Here is a 12,653-nt window from a genome sequence, read left to right as displayed (position 1 = left end):
CTATTGGGTAGTGCGCCTGTCCGTCAGGCTGCTGAGGCGTTAGGGGGCGGCGGTGGCCATTTTGGAGCGGAGAGCGGGGCCGGGCGGAGCGGAGGGAACGCGGAGGCTCCCGCCAACCCCCGCCATGGCGGCTCCTCTCGGTACCGGCGCCCGCGCGGAGGAGACCGAGCAGGAGAAACAGGTGAGGAACCCGGGGGGGGACGGGGGTCGAGCCCGGGCCGCTCCCATTGGTTGTGCTACACGTCGCTCTTCACAGCCCCGTGCGCGGATTGGTTGCGTCTGTTGTCCTTCTGATGAGGGCTGATCTCTCATTGGCTGTGGGGCTGGTGGGGGTTGGATTTCCGGGAGGGCTGGTGGGATAGTTGCGTCTCCATGGCGGCGTGGGGGGGTGTGTGGGGGCCTGTGGGACGCGCTGGGACGGGGTGACCGGGGTGACCGGGGTGACCGGGACGGGGCTGGGGGCCCTGGGGAGCGCTGGGGCGGGCACAGGCCCAGGTACCGTTTCCCCAGGTATTTGGGGTAAAAATCTGTGGGTTTGGGGCGGGCAGGTGTTTCTAATAGTAATGAATGTTGATGACAATTGCCAGGACACGCCGGAGAAGGAGCCGGTGCCCCCCGAGCGGGCGGAGGAGGCGAAGCTCAAAGCCAAATACCCCAACCTGGGCCAGAAACCCGGCGGCTCCGATTTCCTCATGAAGAGGCTGCAGAAAGGGGTAAATCAGCGAGTTATCTCCTCACGGAAAAGCTGCAGAAAGGGAGAAATTAACAGTTAATTTTTCCAGCTGTGGCTCATCTGCGTCCTCATCAGTGGGGCATCACCCCCAGATCCGCCAGCCCCAAAATGCCTCTTGAACCCCCGGGCTGGGCTCTTTTGGGGCCAAAAAGAACCCCAAAACTGTGTTTTTTTGGGGCAGTTTTACTTGATGGATCCTGCCCCGAAATTTGGGGTTCAGGGGTGACCTGAGGGGGTGAATCCCGGGGTGACACGAGGGGGTTGGATGTTTCTTGGGGGGTGTGGGGTGATTGTGGCAGTGTGGGGTGTTTTTGGGGGGATTCGGGGTGTTTTGGGGCAGTCTGGGGTGTTTTTGGGGAGGTGTGGGGTGTTTCTTTGGGGGTGTAAGATGTTTTGGGGGTAGTTTGGGGGGACTCTGGGGTGGGTTTTTTTGGGGTGTGGGGCTTTTTTTGGGGATTTGGGCTTGTCAGGATGTCAAGATCATAAAGTCCTCAAACTGTAGAATAGTTTGGCTTGGCAAAGAGCTTTTAGATCATGGAGTCCAATCATAACTCAACTAACCGTGTCCCTGGGAACCTCATCTCCGCGTTCAAAATAACCCCAAATTCCTCTTTTTTCCCAGCAAAAATACTTCGATTCCGGCGACTACAACATGGCCAAGGCCAAGATGAAGAACAAGCAGCTCCCGAGCGTGACGGGCGACCACATCCCCACCCCGCAGGACCTGCCGCAGCGGAAATCCTCCCTGGTCACCAGCAAGCTGGCCGGGTAGCCCGCGCCGCGGTACTTTGCTCCTATTTTATTTCACTTTCTGGCTAAACGGATTGAACTTCACTGCACCCGGGGCCGGGAGCACCACAACCCACATAACCATTTGAGTTCTGACAGCGAACGAGCGAGGGGCGGATTTGCTCGGGATGCTCCTCCCGGCGCGTCCGTTCGCCGATTAATTATTGGGAGCTCGTTAGCGGCGCCGCGGGGAGGAGGGGACGGCGCGGTGGGCACCGGGACGAGTTTTCGATGGGTGAAAAGGTGCGACTGGGAGCTTAGCGATGAGAATACAAACGTGGGGCGCGGCGCGCGGCTCTGGGGACGGTTTAGTGTCCCCTCGGTGGTGACAAAACCTTCGTGACGGTGTCAGGCGCCCCCACCTTCGACTCATTTATTGGGGTTTTTTTGCCTCCTTTATTCTTGTTGCATTTTCATCATTCTAGGGCTGAAATTAATTTTTAAAACCCCCCAAAATTTGAGCCCGGCCTTGCTAAACCGCCCACTTTTTAAGGCAAAAATAAGTCGTGTGGGTGAGTGGATGTTTTGGGGTCTTTTTTCTTTCCCCCCCTCCTCAGGATTTGCATCAGGGGAAACTGAGGCGGGTTGTGGGTGTCATTGTCCCCACGAGCGTCCCCTCCAGCCCCCCCGGCGCTCTGCCGTCTGTAAATAGCTACGGATCAGATCTATAAAAATAGAGCTATAATTTTTTTACATGTTCATCTCTCTTCTCCAACGCTCTTTGCCTTTATTTGTTGTTTTTGAGGACACGGTGACGAACACAAACGGGCGTTGCTGGGAGGGGTGGGAATGACTTTTGAACCACATTTTGTTTCCTCCCTCCCCGTTTTGCCGGAAATACCAAAGACGTCTTTGCGGGGGAAGGGGGGGAAGCGACGGTGACGCTTCCGCGGCGCCGCGTTATTTCCCTGTGCGGGGGGGTGACGCTTTGAAATAAAACCAGGACGGTGGGGCTGAGGGGGGTACCTGGGGCTCCGGGGTGTCCTTGGGGGTGTGTCAGGTGCTTTTTGGGGTGTGTCAGGTGTGTTTTTGGGGGCTATAGGGTGTTTTAGGGGGGTTGGGGTGTTTCTTTGGGGGTGTGAGATATTTGGGGGGTTTGGAGGTGTTTTTGGGGGGTTGGATGTTTTGTGGGGGGTGTGGGGTGATTGTGTCAGTGTGGGGTGTTTTTGGGGGGATTCGGGGTGTTTCGAGGCAGTCTGGGGTGTTTCTTTGGGGGTGTAAGATGTTTGGGGGGGACTCCGTGGTGGTTTTTTTTTGGGGTGTGGGGCTTTTTTTGGGGATTTGGGGTGTTTCTTTGGGGGGTCTGGGGTATTTTTGGGGGGCCACGGGGTGTGTGGGGACCATCCCCCAGGCCACGTGTGGATTTGGGGGGGGGCGATGTAGGGGTTTTACCCTTTTACCCTCCAAACAACCCCCCCGTGCCCATCTCCATCCCCATCCCGGTGGCTTTTCAGCCCCATGACGTCACCGTTGTCCCGCCGATGACGTCACAGGACAGGCCATTGTGCAAACAAACCCCTCAAAGCTTCTTTTTGGGGGGGGGAACACGTGTGAGTTTCGCAGGGACACGCTGTCCCAGCGCCGTGCCAAGAATGCGCCGGTTTGTTTGTGCCGAGCAAACCCAGCCCAGGAATGCGCTGTCCTGGCAGCACACAAAGGGGGTTTTTTAGGGGGGGGGAGTTTCTGTTTCCTGCAAAATTTGGGGCCGTGCCCGGTGCTCCGTGCAGCTCGGCGGGGACGCCGGGGGTGCTGCGGTGTCTGTCCCAGAGCTGGCGCTGGCAGCTCCTCGTGTCCCCGCTGCGCCCCGCGGGGATCAGAGTCGCTGGGGTTGGAAAAGAGCTTTAAAATCGAGTTTAGCGGGTAGTACCAGCACTAAACATGGCTCTGAGAGCCTCATTCCAGCCCCTCAGGGGCGGCGGCTCCAGCGCTGCCCTGGCAGCCTGGTCCAGCACCCACTATTCCTGATTTCCAACATTCTGCCCCAGCTCAGGCTGCTCATCCAGCCGGGGGCGTCTCCACGGGTGGGAACCTGGGCCAGATTTGTACCCTCATTATAAACAATTTCCTTATATCCAGCCAGAGTCTCCCCTCCTTTAGTTTAAAACCATCGCCCCTTGTCCTGTCACCCACTCAAAAGCCTGTCCCCAGCTTTTAAGCCCAGAAAGGCCACAATAAGGTCTCCGGGCGCTTCTCTTCTCCAGCTGGACACCCCAGCTCTCCCCCAGGGCCGTCCCATCCTCGGTCATTCTGTGGCTGCTCTGCCCCCGGAGCCGAACACGGTCCCCCCGGGGCACCCGCCGGGGGAGGAGCGGGGGTCGGTGCCGTGGGGCCGCAGAATGGCCTTTTTCTCCCCTTTTTCACCCCAAAACGCCGCGGAAGGGAAGGCGCCCCCTCCTTCCCCCCCGCTGCTCCCTGGTCAGGGCGGGGCCGGAAGCGGGTGGGGCGGAAGCGGAAGCGGAACCGGCGCAACCTTCCCCCGCCCCGCCTCTGCGTCAGCGCCATATAAGCGGCCGCGCCGCTCCCCGCCCGGGCTCGTCAGCACCGATGTAAGCTGAGCCGCCATGTTCGCCGCGAAGCGGAACGCGGTGATCGGCTTCAACCTGTGCTGCGGGGTCGGCGGCGGCCCGGCCATGGCTCCCGCGGCCCCGGGGGGCAGCGCGGCCCCGCCGGCCTCCGCCGCGGCGCCCGCCGCTGAGAGACCGCGGGCTCTGATTGGCTCCCCGGGGGTCTGGACCACCGCCGCTCGCCCTAAGGTACCCAGCTCGTTGATTGGCTGCAGCGCAGCCCCCCACTCCTGGATTGGCCGCGGCGCGGCCCCCCGCTCGCTGATTGGCTGCGGCGCGGCGCGATGGAGCCCCGAAGAAGAGCTGGACGGCTGCGAGCCCGATGCCGAGCGCGGCCCCGCGGGGGACTCGCTGCCCGGGACCCCGCCGGGACCGCCGGAGCCGCCCGACGCGCTGCGGCAGGACTCGCTGGAGCTCATCAGCCGCTACCTGCGGGAAGCAGCGGGGGAGGCCGAGCCCGGCGTCAAGAAGAAGCTTTTTCCGGGGCTGCTGTGCGGGCCCGGGCGGCCCGGCGGCTCGGGCGACGCGGTGATGGACAAAGCGCTGGACACGCTGAGGAGACTCGGGGACGGCGTCCTGCAGAAGCACGAGCTCGCCTTCCAGGGTGGGTTGGCGGCGGCGGGACCCCCTTCCCCTCCTGGGGGGCAGTTCAGGCACTGCTTCCATCCCTTCTCGGTGGGGTTGAGTTCTGCCCATGGTCTTGTTTTCTCCCTTGCTTTGAGGCGGATTATAGACCCTGGGTCCTGTCCCTTCTCAGTGTGGGGTCAAGTTATAGAACCTGGCCCTGCTCCTTTCCCTTGTGGGGTCGAATTATAGACCCATGTCCTGCCCCTTCCCCTTGTGGGGTTGAATTATACGCCCTGGGCCCCTCCCTTCCCAATGTGAGGTCAAGTTATAGACCTTGGTCCTGTCTTTTCCCAATATAGGGTCCAGTTCTAGACTCTGGTCCTGCCCCTTTCCCTCCTTTTGAGGCAGATTATAGACCCTGGTCCCCTCTCTTCTGCTCTTTTGGGGACCAGTTATAGATCCTGGTTCCCCCCTTCTCGATATGGGGTCAAATTGTAGACCAATGTCTCCTCTGTTCCCAGGGTGGGGCTGAATTATAGGTCCTGGTCCTCTCCCTTCCCCTCCTTTGGGGGCCGGTTCTGGGGGGTGGGGGACCCCCCCAGCAAACTGGGGAGCGGGAGGGACCCCCGAGGCCTCGGCCGGGATGTGGCCCCTGGTTTTGAGGGACTCGACGCCCCAGCTGAGAAGTGATTCAAAACGAAACTGAACTTTGCTCGGTGGGGAGGAGGTGGAAAAAAACCCGCTGGCAACGTGTGCGCGGGGGAGATAATCAGGTTACAGATTAAACCCGGTTCCTCCCCACGGCCCCAACATTAATTAGCTCAGGAATTTAAACTCCTCACACCCCTGGCTTGGGCGGAACGAGTTTCTGGGGGAGGAATTTTCCAGGCGGGCTCGAGTTGCGGCTGTTTTCATGTATTTCACCCGCTTTTGATGAGTCCTGGAGTAGCCGTGAAACTCGAAGCCTTGGGCTTGTGTGAGCGGGTGTCCCGGGGGGGGTTTGAAGTGAGAACTGAGTGTGTTTGTCAGTTTTCGATGCTGAGGGTGGTGAAATCCCAGCCCAGAGGTCCCTGCCCACGGGATGAGCTTTAAACACCCTTCAACCCAAACTCCTCTCTGACTCGATCATTTTTGACCTGGTTTCGTGTCACCCTGAGCTGCTTTGCAGCCGTTGGGGTGGTGCCCTGTGGCGAGTCCCTTCCTGCTCACGGGAGGATGGTCCTTTCTTTTATTTGATTATTTTTGAGGCAAAGGGTGTGAGTTTCCTCCTCGTCCCCTTCGCTGACGCCGGAGGCTGCGGGTTCGGTCACCGAACTCCCGGCCGCGCTCGTCGTGCTGAAGAGGAACCAGCTCCGCCAAGGTTTCCTCTTCATTCGAACCAAAAAACCCCCAAGCGACACCTTTCGCTTTCAGAAAAGTCTTATTTGCTTATTCACAAGGGGGCACTGCGGGTCAACCCCGGGGAATTATGTCACGGAATTAATGAAATGACCAGGTACCCGCCTGGATTTGGAGTTGAGGGGCAGGATGGGTCGTTTGAGTCTGGCCCGGTGAGCAGGAGCAGATCCCACTCCAAAAGGTCCTTGTGTGTCACTGTCGCTTAATTGTGAATTTGCTGCTTGCAGGCGTTAAATTGCGAGGGCTTTTCGGGTCCTAACGCGGCGCGTTTTGCAGGGATGCTGCGCAAGCTGCAGATCCAGCGCGAGGAGGACCTGCGGGCGGTGTGCGAGGTGGCCGCGCACATGTTCAGCGACGGGGTGACCAACTGGGGCCGCGTCGTCACCCTCATCTCCTTCGGCGCCTTCGTGGCCAAGCACCTCAAGAGCATCGGGCAGGAGCGCAGCATCGGCGCGCTGGCCGCCATCCTCACCGACGCGCTCGTCTCGTCCAAGCGGGAGTGGCTGACGAGCCAGGGCGGCTGGGTGAGTCCGCGGCGCCTTGCGCAACCACCGCTTGGTGCTTTTGGTCCTTATTTCCGTGACAACCACGTGTGCGGGTGAAGCAGAAATGAGTCACCGCTTAAAACTGCGGCCGAAACGTCCAGCTGGGCCTGGGCTGTTCCCGGGGCGCCTGGCAACGGGAGTGGTTTTAACCAAAAGTGGTTTAGTCCCCAAACTGAGTTAATCCTGAGCTTTCTCAGTGCTGCTTCAGCGCTGTCGCCTCCACCATAGAAACACAACAAGCAGCCTGAAGCACTTTTAACCAAAAAAAGAGTATTTTAGTCCCCAAACTGGGTTAATCCTGAGTTTTTTCAGTGCTGCCGCCTCTGCCGTGGAAAAGCAACAAGTGGCCTGAAGCGGCTTTACCCCCTAAAAAGTGGTTTAGTCCCCAAATTGGGTTAATCCTGACTGTTTTCAGCGCTGCCGCCTCTGCTGCAGAAATGCAACAAGGGGGCTGAAGCGCTTTTAACCAAAAAAATAAGTGGTTTAGTCCCCAAATTGGGTTAATCCTGACTGTTTTCAGCGCTGCCGCCTCTGCTGCAGAAATGCAACGAGTGGCCTGAAGCGCTTTTAACCAAAAATCTAAGTGGTTTAGTCCCCAAACTGGGTTAATCCTGACTTTTCTCAATGCTGGTGTCGCCTCCGCCGTGGAAAAAACCTTCACGGTGAGGAAATAACCCCCATTTCCCCCCCAGGAAGGGTTTGTGGACTTTTTCCGCGTGGAGGACCTGGAGGGCAGCGTGCGCAACGTGCTGATGGCGTTTGCCGGCGTGGCCGGCCTGGGCGCCAGCCTGGCCTACATGATCCGCTGAGCGCCGCCCGCTCCGGCCTAACAGAGCCGGGCTCAACAGAGACCCCGGCGCCCCCGGCGCCCTCCGGCTTGGACCCACGAGGATTTATATCGTTTTGGGGGGAAAAGCGGAAAAAATTGGATATTCCGCTCCCGTGGAGAGGACGAGGACGGAACAGGAGCGCGGGCGGGAGCACCCGGCGCCGGAGCCTCCAGGAGCGTTGATTCGCTGGAAATGGTGTTTTCCGCCAAAATTCGCGGCTTTTTTCAGAGCAGAAGGCGAGAGAACCTGTAAATACCCATAAATCTGTAAAACACGGACTTTTTACAGAGCGAACACCACAAAAAAGGAGGAGCTGTGAATGTGGAAGCGCTTTGGGTGGCGAAGCCTCGTGCGCCACGCGGGTGGCGCCTCGTTGTCCCCACCGCTTGCTGCCAGCAGCCGCTATTTCTCTTGATTTTCATTATTTTTGGATATTTTAGCCCTTTGGCGGCGGGAAGTTGCCGCTTCCTCCCCTTCCCGGCGTTTTGACCCCAGGAAGCCGAGATTTGAATGTAAAACGTTCCGGAGCTGGAAGTTTTCTGACTCCGGAGCGACACAGCGCGGAGCCGGCGCATCGCGGGGGCCCGTCCCCGGCGCGGTGGCTCCGGCGCGGCCGCTCGCGGCCCCACGGCCGCGGGTCTGCTCAATAAATCTCGTGTTGTTCTCAGTGCACTCGGCTCGGGATTTCGGGTGGTGCTTTTTGGCGGGGGCCGCCGAGATTGGGTCTTTTCGCCAGGTTTTTGGGTTGCTTTGGGGGGTTTTTGTGCGTGTGTGGTTTGGGTTTTTTTCTGTGGGGGTGTTTATTTAATATATATATATTTTTTTTACCTTTATACTTGTATATAAGTATAAAAGTAAATATATATATTTAATATACTTATATACTATTTACTTTTATACTTATATATATTTTAAATTCTTTTTACTTTTTTTGGACCGTTTTGCACCACGCACACATTAATATTGCAAGACATTTTGGTGTAAGGTGAGAGTTTTTTGGTTGTGTTTTATTTTCCTTGCTGCGTTTGTCTTTTTTTAATATTTTTTAAATTATTTTTAATGATAATTTTTATTTTTAACGCCGAGTTTTCAGGGGCTGTTTTTGCCCGTGCAGATGTGAATTTTCCACGCCGTTTTTTGGCATAAAGCCATGGATTTTGGGTTGTGTTTTACGGGCTCTTTTGAGCTCTTTGAGCAAATATGCAAAATGTTTTGGGGTGCTGGTGCTTCCTGGAGCCGCCGCCCCCCCGTCCCCACCCCCGCCTGGCGGGGCCGATAACCCGGCGCTTCCTCTTCCTCCCGTTCGCAGAATTTCCACTTCCCCGAATTCTTTTTGCGTAAATAAAAAACGGGGGGGGAAGGAAGAAATTAAAATGAAGCTGCTTTAAGGGGGGGGGGGGGACACACAGGTTGTGGGGGGCGGGTTTGGGGTCTGAGCCGCATTGGAAAGGGGTGTGGGGGTTGATTTGGGTGCTGCCCCCCCCCTGTCTGCCCATGGGATGGGGGTGGAAGCTGCGGGGGGGGCACATGCAAATGTGGAAAATCCCCTGCGTGGGGGGGGAAAAACCAAATAACCCAAAATATAAACCCCTGAAAATGTTAAAAATGAACCCAAGAGGCTTCAGCGGCCCCCGCGGTGTGGGGGGGTCACCCGGGGTGTCCCGGCCCGGCCCCCCCGAACTCTGCCCAGCAACAGGCGCTGTTAATAGCACATGGGGAAGTCACGTGAGCCCTTTCCAGGAACCCAGGCGTCCGGGGCGGCCCAACCCCCTCCCGCTTTGGGGTGACTGAGGTGGGGGGGGGTTCGGGCGTGTTTTGGGAGGCACAGGAGGGGTTGGGGGACAGGAGTCCCCCCCCGGAGGACTGTGGGATACCAAGACGCGAAGCAGAGGGCAGAGCGCCTCGCGGGGTCGCAGCGATGCCTGCGCCGCTCTGGTTCCGCCGCCCACCCCAACTTTGTGCTCCGAACCGTGGAGCTGCCGGAGGACTCGGTGCCAGAGCGGCCGCGTCCTGCCGGGAGGGGCCGCAGTGACACTCTGGTGCCCGTTGCCCCACTTTTCTGCGCTCCCCACACTTTCTGTGCAAATCGGTGGATTTTTCTCACATTTTTCTGTGTATATTGAGTTTTTTTCCCATTTTTCCTTCTGCGGAGCAGCCGCCGCATCCCGCGGTCCCTCCTTCCCACAATGCCCCATATCCCCCCCACCCCCGTCCGGCGGCCATTTTGTCCCAGCGACGGGTTCCCCGAGTCACATCCGGGGCTTTAGGGCCCTCTATTGGGGGCGGGGCTAGAGGGGCGTAGCTCGGAGATAAGGGGCGGGGTTTAGAGGCAGGGGGTGGGGGTTAGGAGGTAGGGGCGGGGGCAAGGGACAAGGGGCGGGGTTAAGAGGCAGGGGCGGGGCTTAGGAAGCGGGGTTTAAAGGCGTGAGCCCCCGGTCGCCCAGTCCGACCCCCCGATCCCCACATCCAGCCGCTCACCCCAGCGCGTCCATCCCGGCACAGGGGCCCAGGCGGCCGGGGGCAAAGTCCGGAGCCCACGGGGCGGGGCCGCTGCCCGAGGACCCCGGCGGCCGGGACCCACCAGGAGCCGCTAAAACACTTCGAGACTGGGGCCCGGCCGCCTGGGTCCCCTCCTTTCCCCCGACTACATTTCCCCACGCCCCCTCCCCGCAGCATCTCATTTGACCACGCCCCCTCCATAGCCCCTCCCCTTCCCCGCCCCTTCCCGTGGTGCCGCGCGGCCCCGCCGCTCCCGTGGTGCTCAGCGCCGCCATGTTCCTGCAGTGCTACACGGATGAGCGCGGGGAGCGCGTCTACACCCTCAAGGTAGCGGGGGAACCGGGCTGGGGGGGCTCCGGGGGGGCTCCGGGAGGGCTCGGCGCCGCCTCACCAGTCCCTTCCCTCCCGCAGAAGGTGTCCCCGGCGGGGCAGCCCACCCGCTCGGCGCACCCGGCCCGCTTCTCCCCCGACGACAAGTACTCCCGGCACCGCCTGGCCCTGAAGCGGCGGTTCGGCGTCCTGCCCACCCAGCAGCCGCGGCCGCTCCTCTGAGGGACGAGCCCGTGACCCCCGCACCGGAACCGCGCGTGGAATAAAAACCGATTGAAACGGAAACGGCTCCGCGTGCTGTGTGAGGGCCCCCTTGGCCACGCCCCTTCCCCAAGCCACGCCCCTCACCGCAAACCACGCCCCACCTCATAACCGTACCCCTTACCGCGAGGCGGGGCGTGGCCACGGCGTGACGTCACGCGGGCGACGGGCGCCCCCCCTCCCCAAGGTAACGATGGCAACGGCCGTTCCCGCCCTTTCCGCTGCGCGGCCCCGGGACCGCGGGATTTCACCCTAAACTGAGGGGAAAAGTGGGAGGGAAACACCTGACCCAAAACCTCCGGATTCCAGCCCGAACCGGGACACCCCGCGTTCTGCCCCGAGGTGCCAGTTTTCTCCCCGGAGGGTCAGTTTCTCCCCTCACACCATCGCTGATTTTCTCCCAAAGTGCCGGATTTTTGCCCCAAACTCGGGTTTGTATTAATGTGTATTAGCGAGTATCGATGTCTTTTATAAGCATCAATATATATTAATGTTTATTAGTATTAATATGTATTAAAGTGCGTTTGTATTAATGTGCATTAATATGTATTAGTATATATTAGTATGTATTAATATGTATTAATATGTATTAGTGTATATTAGTATGTATTAATATGTATTAATGTGTGTTAATGTATATTAGTATGTAGTAATGTGTTTTAGCATGTTAATGTGTATTAATATTCCCTTATTACATTATAATTAAATCATATAATTAATAACACAGAATACTAAAATTATTGTATTATTCTGTTATTGATATATTATTCTATTTTATTATGTTATTAATATAAAATAGAATATATATTACTATTAAATGCAGGATCTGCAGCAACACGTGTTAACGTGACTGTGTATGTTACTATTATTATATTAATCTCATTAATTTGATATCAGTGACTCCTCGGCCTTTGTCCAGTTTCCACTTACCAGGTGTTTGTGTTTTCACAGGTTTCTCCCTCCTCCGGGTTTGTTTCCACAAGCCCAACCTGTAAATCATCATTAACTCCAGCCGGCGGTAATTACGTGTTCAGTAATTAACTCATTAACCCGCCCGCCCGGTTTATCGCAGGAAGGTGAATGAGCGGCTGCTCTGGTGAGTCTGCGCCGCCCCCGTGACGGCTCGTTGCGCTTCGGTTCGTCCGAACGGGGAAGAAATGCCCAAAAACACATATCGGCCAAATTAAACCACTTGTTAGTTCCTTAACGAGCCGAAGGGGCCGCCAGAGTCACAGAAATGTTGATTATTGTGAGTTTGTAAGTGTTTATTGGGATTTTTATGGCCCCAGTTTGCTCCCAGTTTGCTCCCAGTTTGCTCCCAGTATGATCCCAGTTTGATCCCAGTTTGCTCCCAGCTTGCTCCCAGTATGACCCTTGTGTTCCCAGTTTGCTCCCAGTTCACCAATAACCCGTTTCTGCTCCAGCCCGTCCTGACGCCTCCTCGGGCCAAGTCCCAAACGCCCCGGAATTCACCCCAAAATGCTGCCACCCACCCCACGGTGCCTTTATTGGGGGGTTGTTATGAGGGCCATGGGGACACCCCGGGGGTGACGTGTGGCCGCATGTCCCCCCCCGCCCCGCCCGGACGCCTGGGTCCCCTGGGCGCACCCACTGTCCAAACAGGACGTGTCACCGGTCACACCCGGCACCGCAAACACCGACACACCCGGTGGGCCCCGGGGGGGACCCTGAGAACCAGGGGAACCCCCCCCACGGGGAAACTGAGGCACAAGGGCCCAAAGACAATGGGGACACTGAGGGGACACCCCCCACACACATTATGGGGACACTGAGGATGCGGGATGCCCCCAAAATGGGGAAACTGAGGTACAAGGGCCTCCCCCCCCAAACCACGGGGACACTCACACTGTGGGGACACTGAGGCCGGGGAAACTGAGCACAGTTGGAGACACCGAGACACTTGGGGTTGACACCAAAGCACCTTTATTGTCCCCGTGTCCCCGGGGGGGCTCAGGGGTCGAGTCCGGGGGGCGGGGGGGGCACGGCCGCCCCCAGTGTCACCTGAGCCAGGTAGGACGAGTCGAAGCAGCGGCGGCGCGCGGGGCCCCCCTGGGAGCAGCAGCCGCGGGGTCGCGCCAGGGGGAGGCGCAGAGCGCGGCGATGGCCTGGGACAGCT

General features: G+C 58.4%; 4 protein-coding genes across 4 annotated transcripts in view; all 4 read left to right on the top strand.

Moving 5' to 3' along the window:
• The first annotated feature begins 20 nt into the window (after window positions 1-20).
• On the top strand, window positions 21-2,223 carry LOC309450322 (alpha-endosulfine). Its single transcript, XM_082073124.1, has 3 exons — window positions 21-181; window positions 588-713; window positions 1,356-2,223. The coding sequence occupies exons 1-3, from the start codon at window positions 125-127 to the stop codon at window positions 1,503-1,505; spliced, it is 333 nt and encodes a 110-aa protein (XP_081929250.1). The 5' UTR covers window positions 21-124; the 3' UTR covers window positions 1,506-2,223.
• A 1,784-nt stretch (window positions 2,224-4,007) lies between these two features.
• LOC309450355 (induced myeloid leukemia cell differentiation protein Mcl-1 homolog) lies at window positions 4,008-8,098 on the top strand. Its single transcript, XM_082073174.1, has 3 exons — window positions 4,008-4,690; window positions 6,328-6,575; window positions 7,289-8,098. The coding sequence occupies exons 1-3, from the start codon at window positions 4,084-4,086 to the stop codon at window positions 7,403-7,405; spliced, it is 972 nt and encodes a 323-aa protein (XP_081929300.1). The 5' UTR covers window positions 4,008-4,083; the 3' UTR covers window positions 7,406-8,098.
• A 1,755-nt stretch (window positions 8,099-9,853) lies between these two features.
• Window positions 9,854-11,646, top strand: LOC309450454 (H/ACA ribonucleoprotein complex subunit 3-like). Its single transcript, XM_082073316.1, has 3 exons — window positions 9,854-10,252; window positions 10,337-10,703; window positions 11,468-11,646. Exons 1-2 carry the CDS (start codon window positions 10,199-10,201, stop codon window positions 10,475-10,477), a joined length of 195 nt encoding a protein of 64 aa, XP_081929442.1. The 5' UTR covers window positions 9,854-10,198; the 3' UTR covers window positions 10,478-10,703; window positions 11,468-11,646.
• The window catches only part of ENSA (endosulfine alpha), a gene marked incomplete at its 5' end in the record, with an annotated part of 3,128 nt that continues 2,071 nt past the window's right edge, over window positions 11,597-12,653 (top strand). The window contains one exon of the mRNA XM_082073223.1: window positions 11,597-11,612. Coding sequence (XP_081929349.1) covers window positions 11,597-11,612 — 16 coding nt within the window. The remainder of the gene's footprint in view (window positions 11,613-12,653) is intronic.

Source organism: Streptopelia decaocto, assembly GCF_964273445.1.
Source record: "Streptopelia decaocto genome assembly, chromosome: 26".
NCBI lineage: Eukaryota > Metazoa > Chordata > Aves > Columbiformes > Columbidae > Streptopelia > Streptopelia decaocto.
This window is presented reverse-complemented; position numbering and strand designations above follow the sequence as displayed.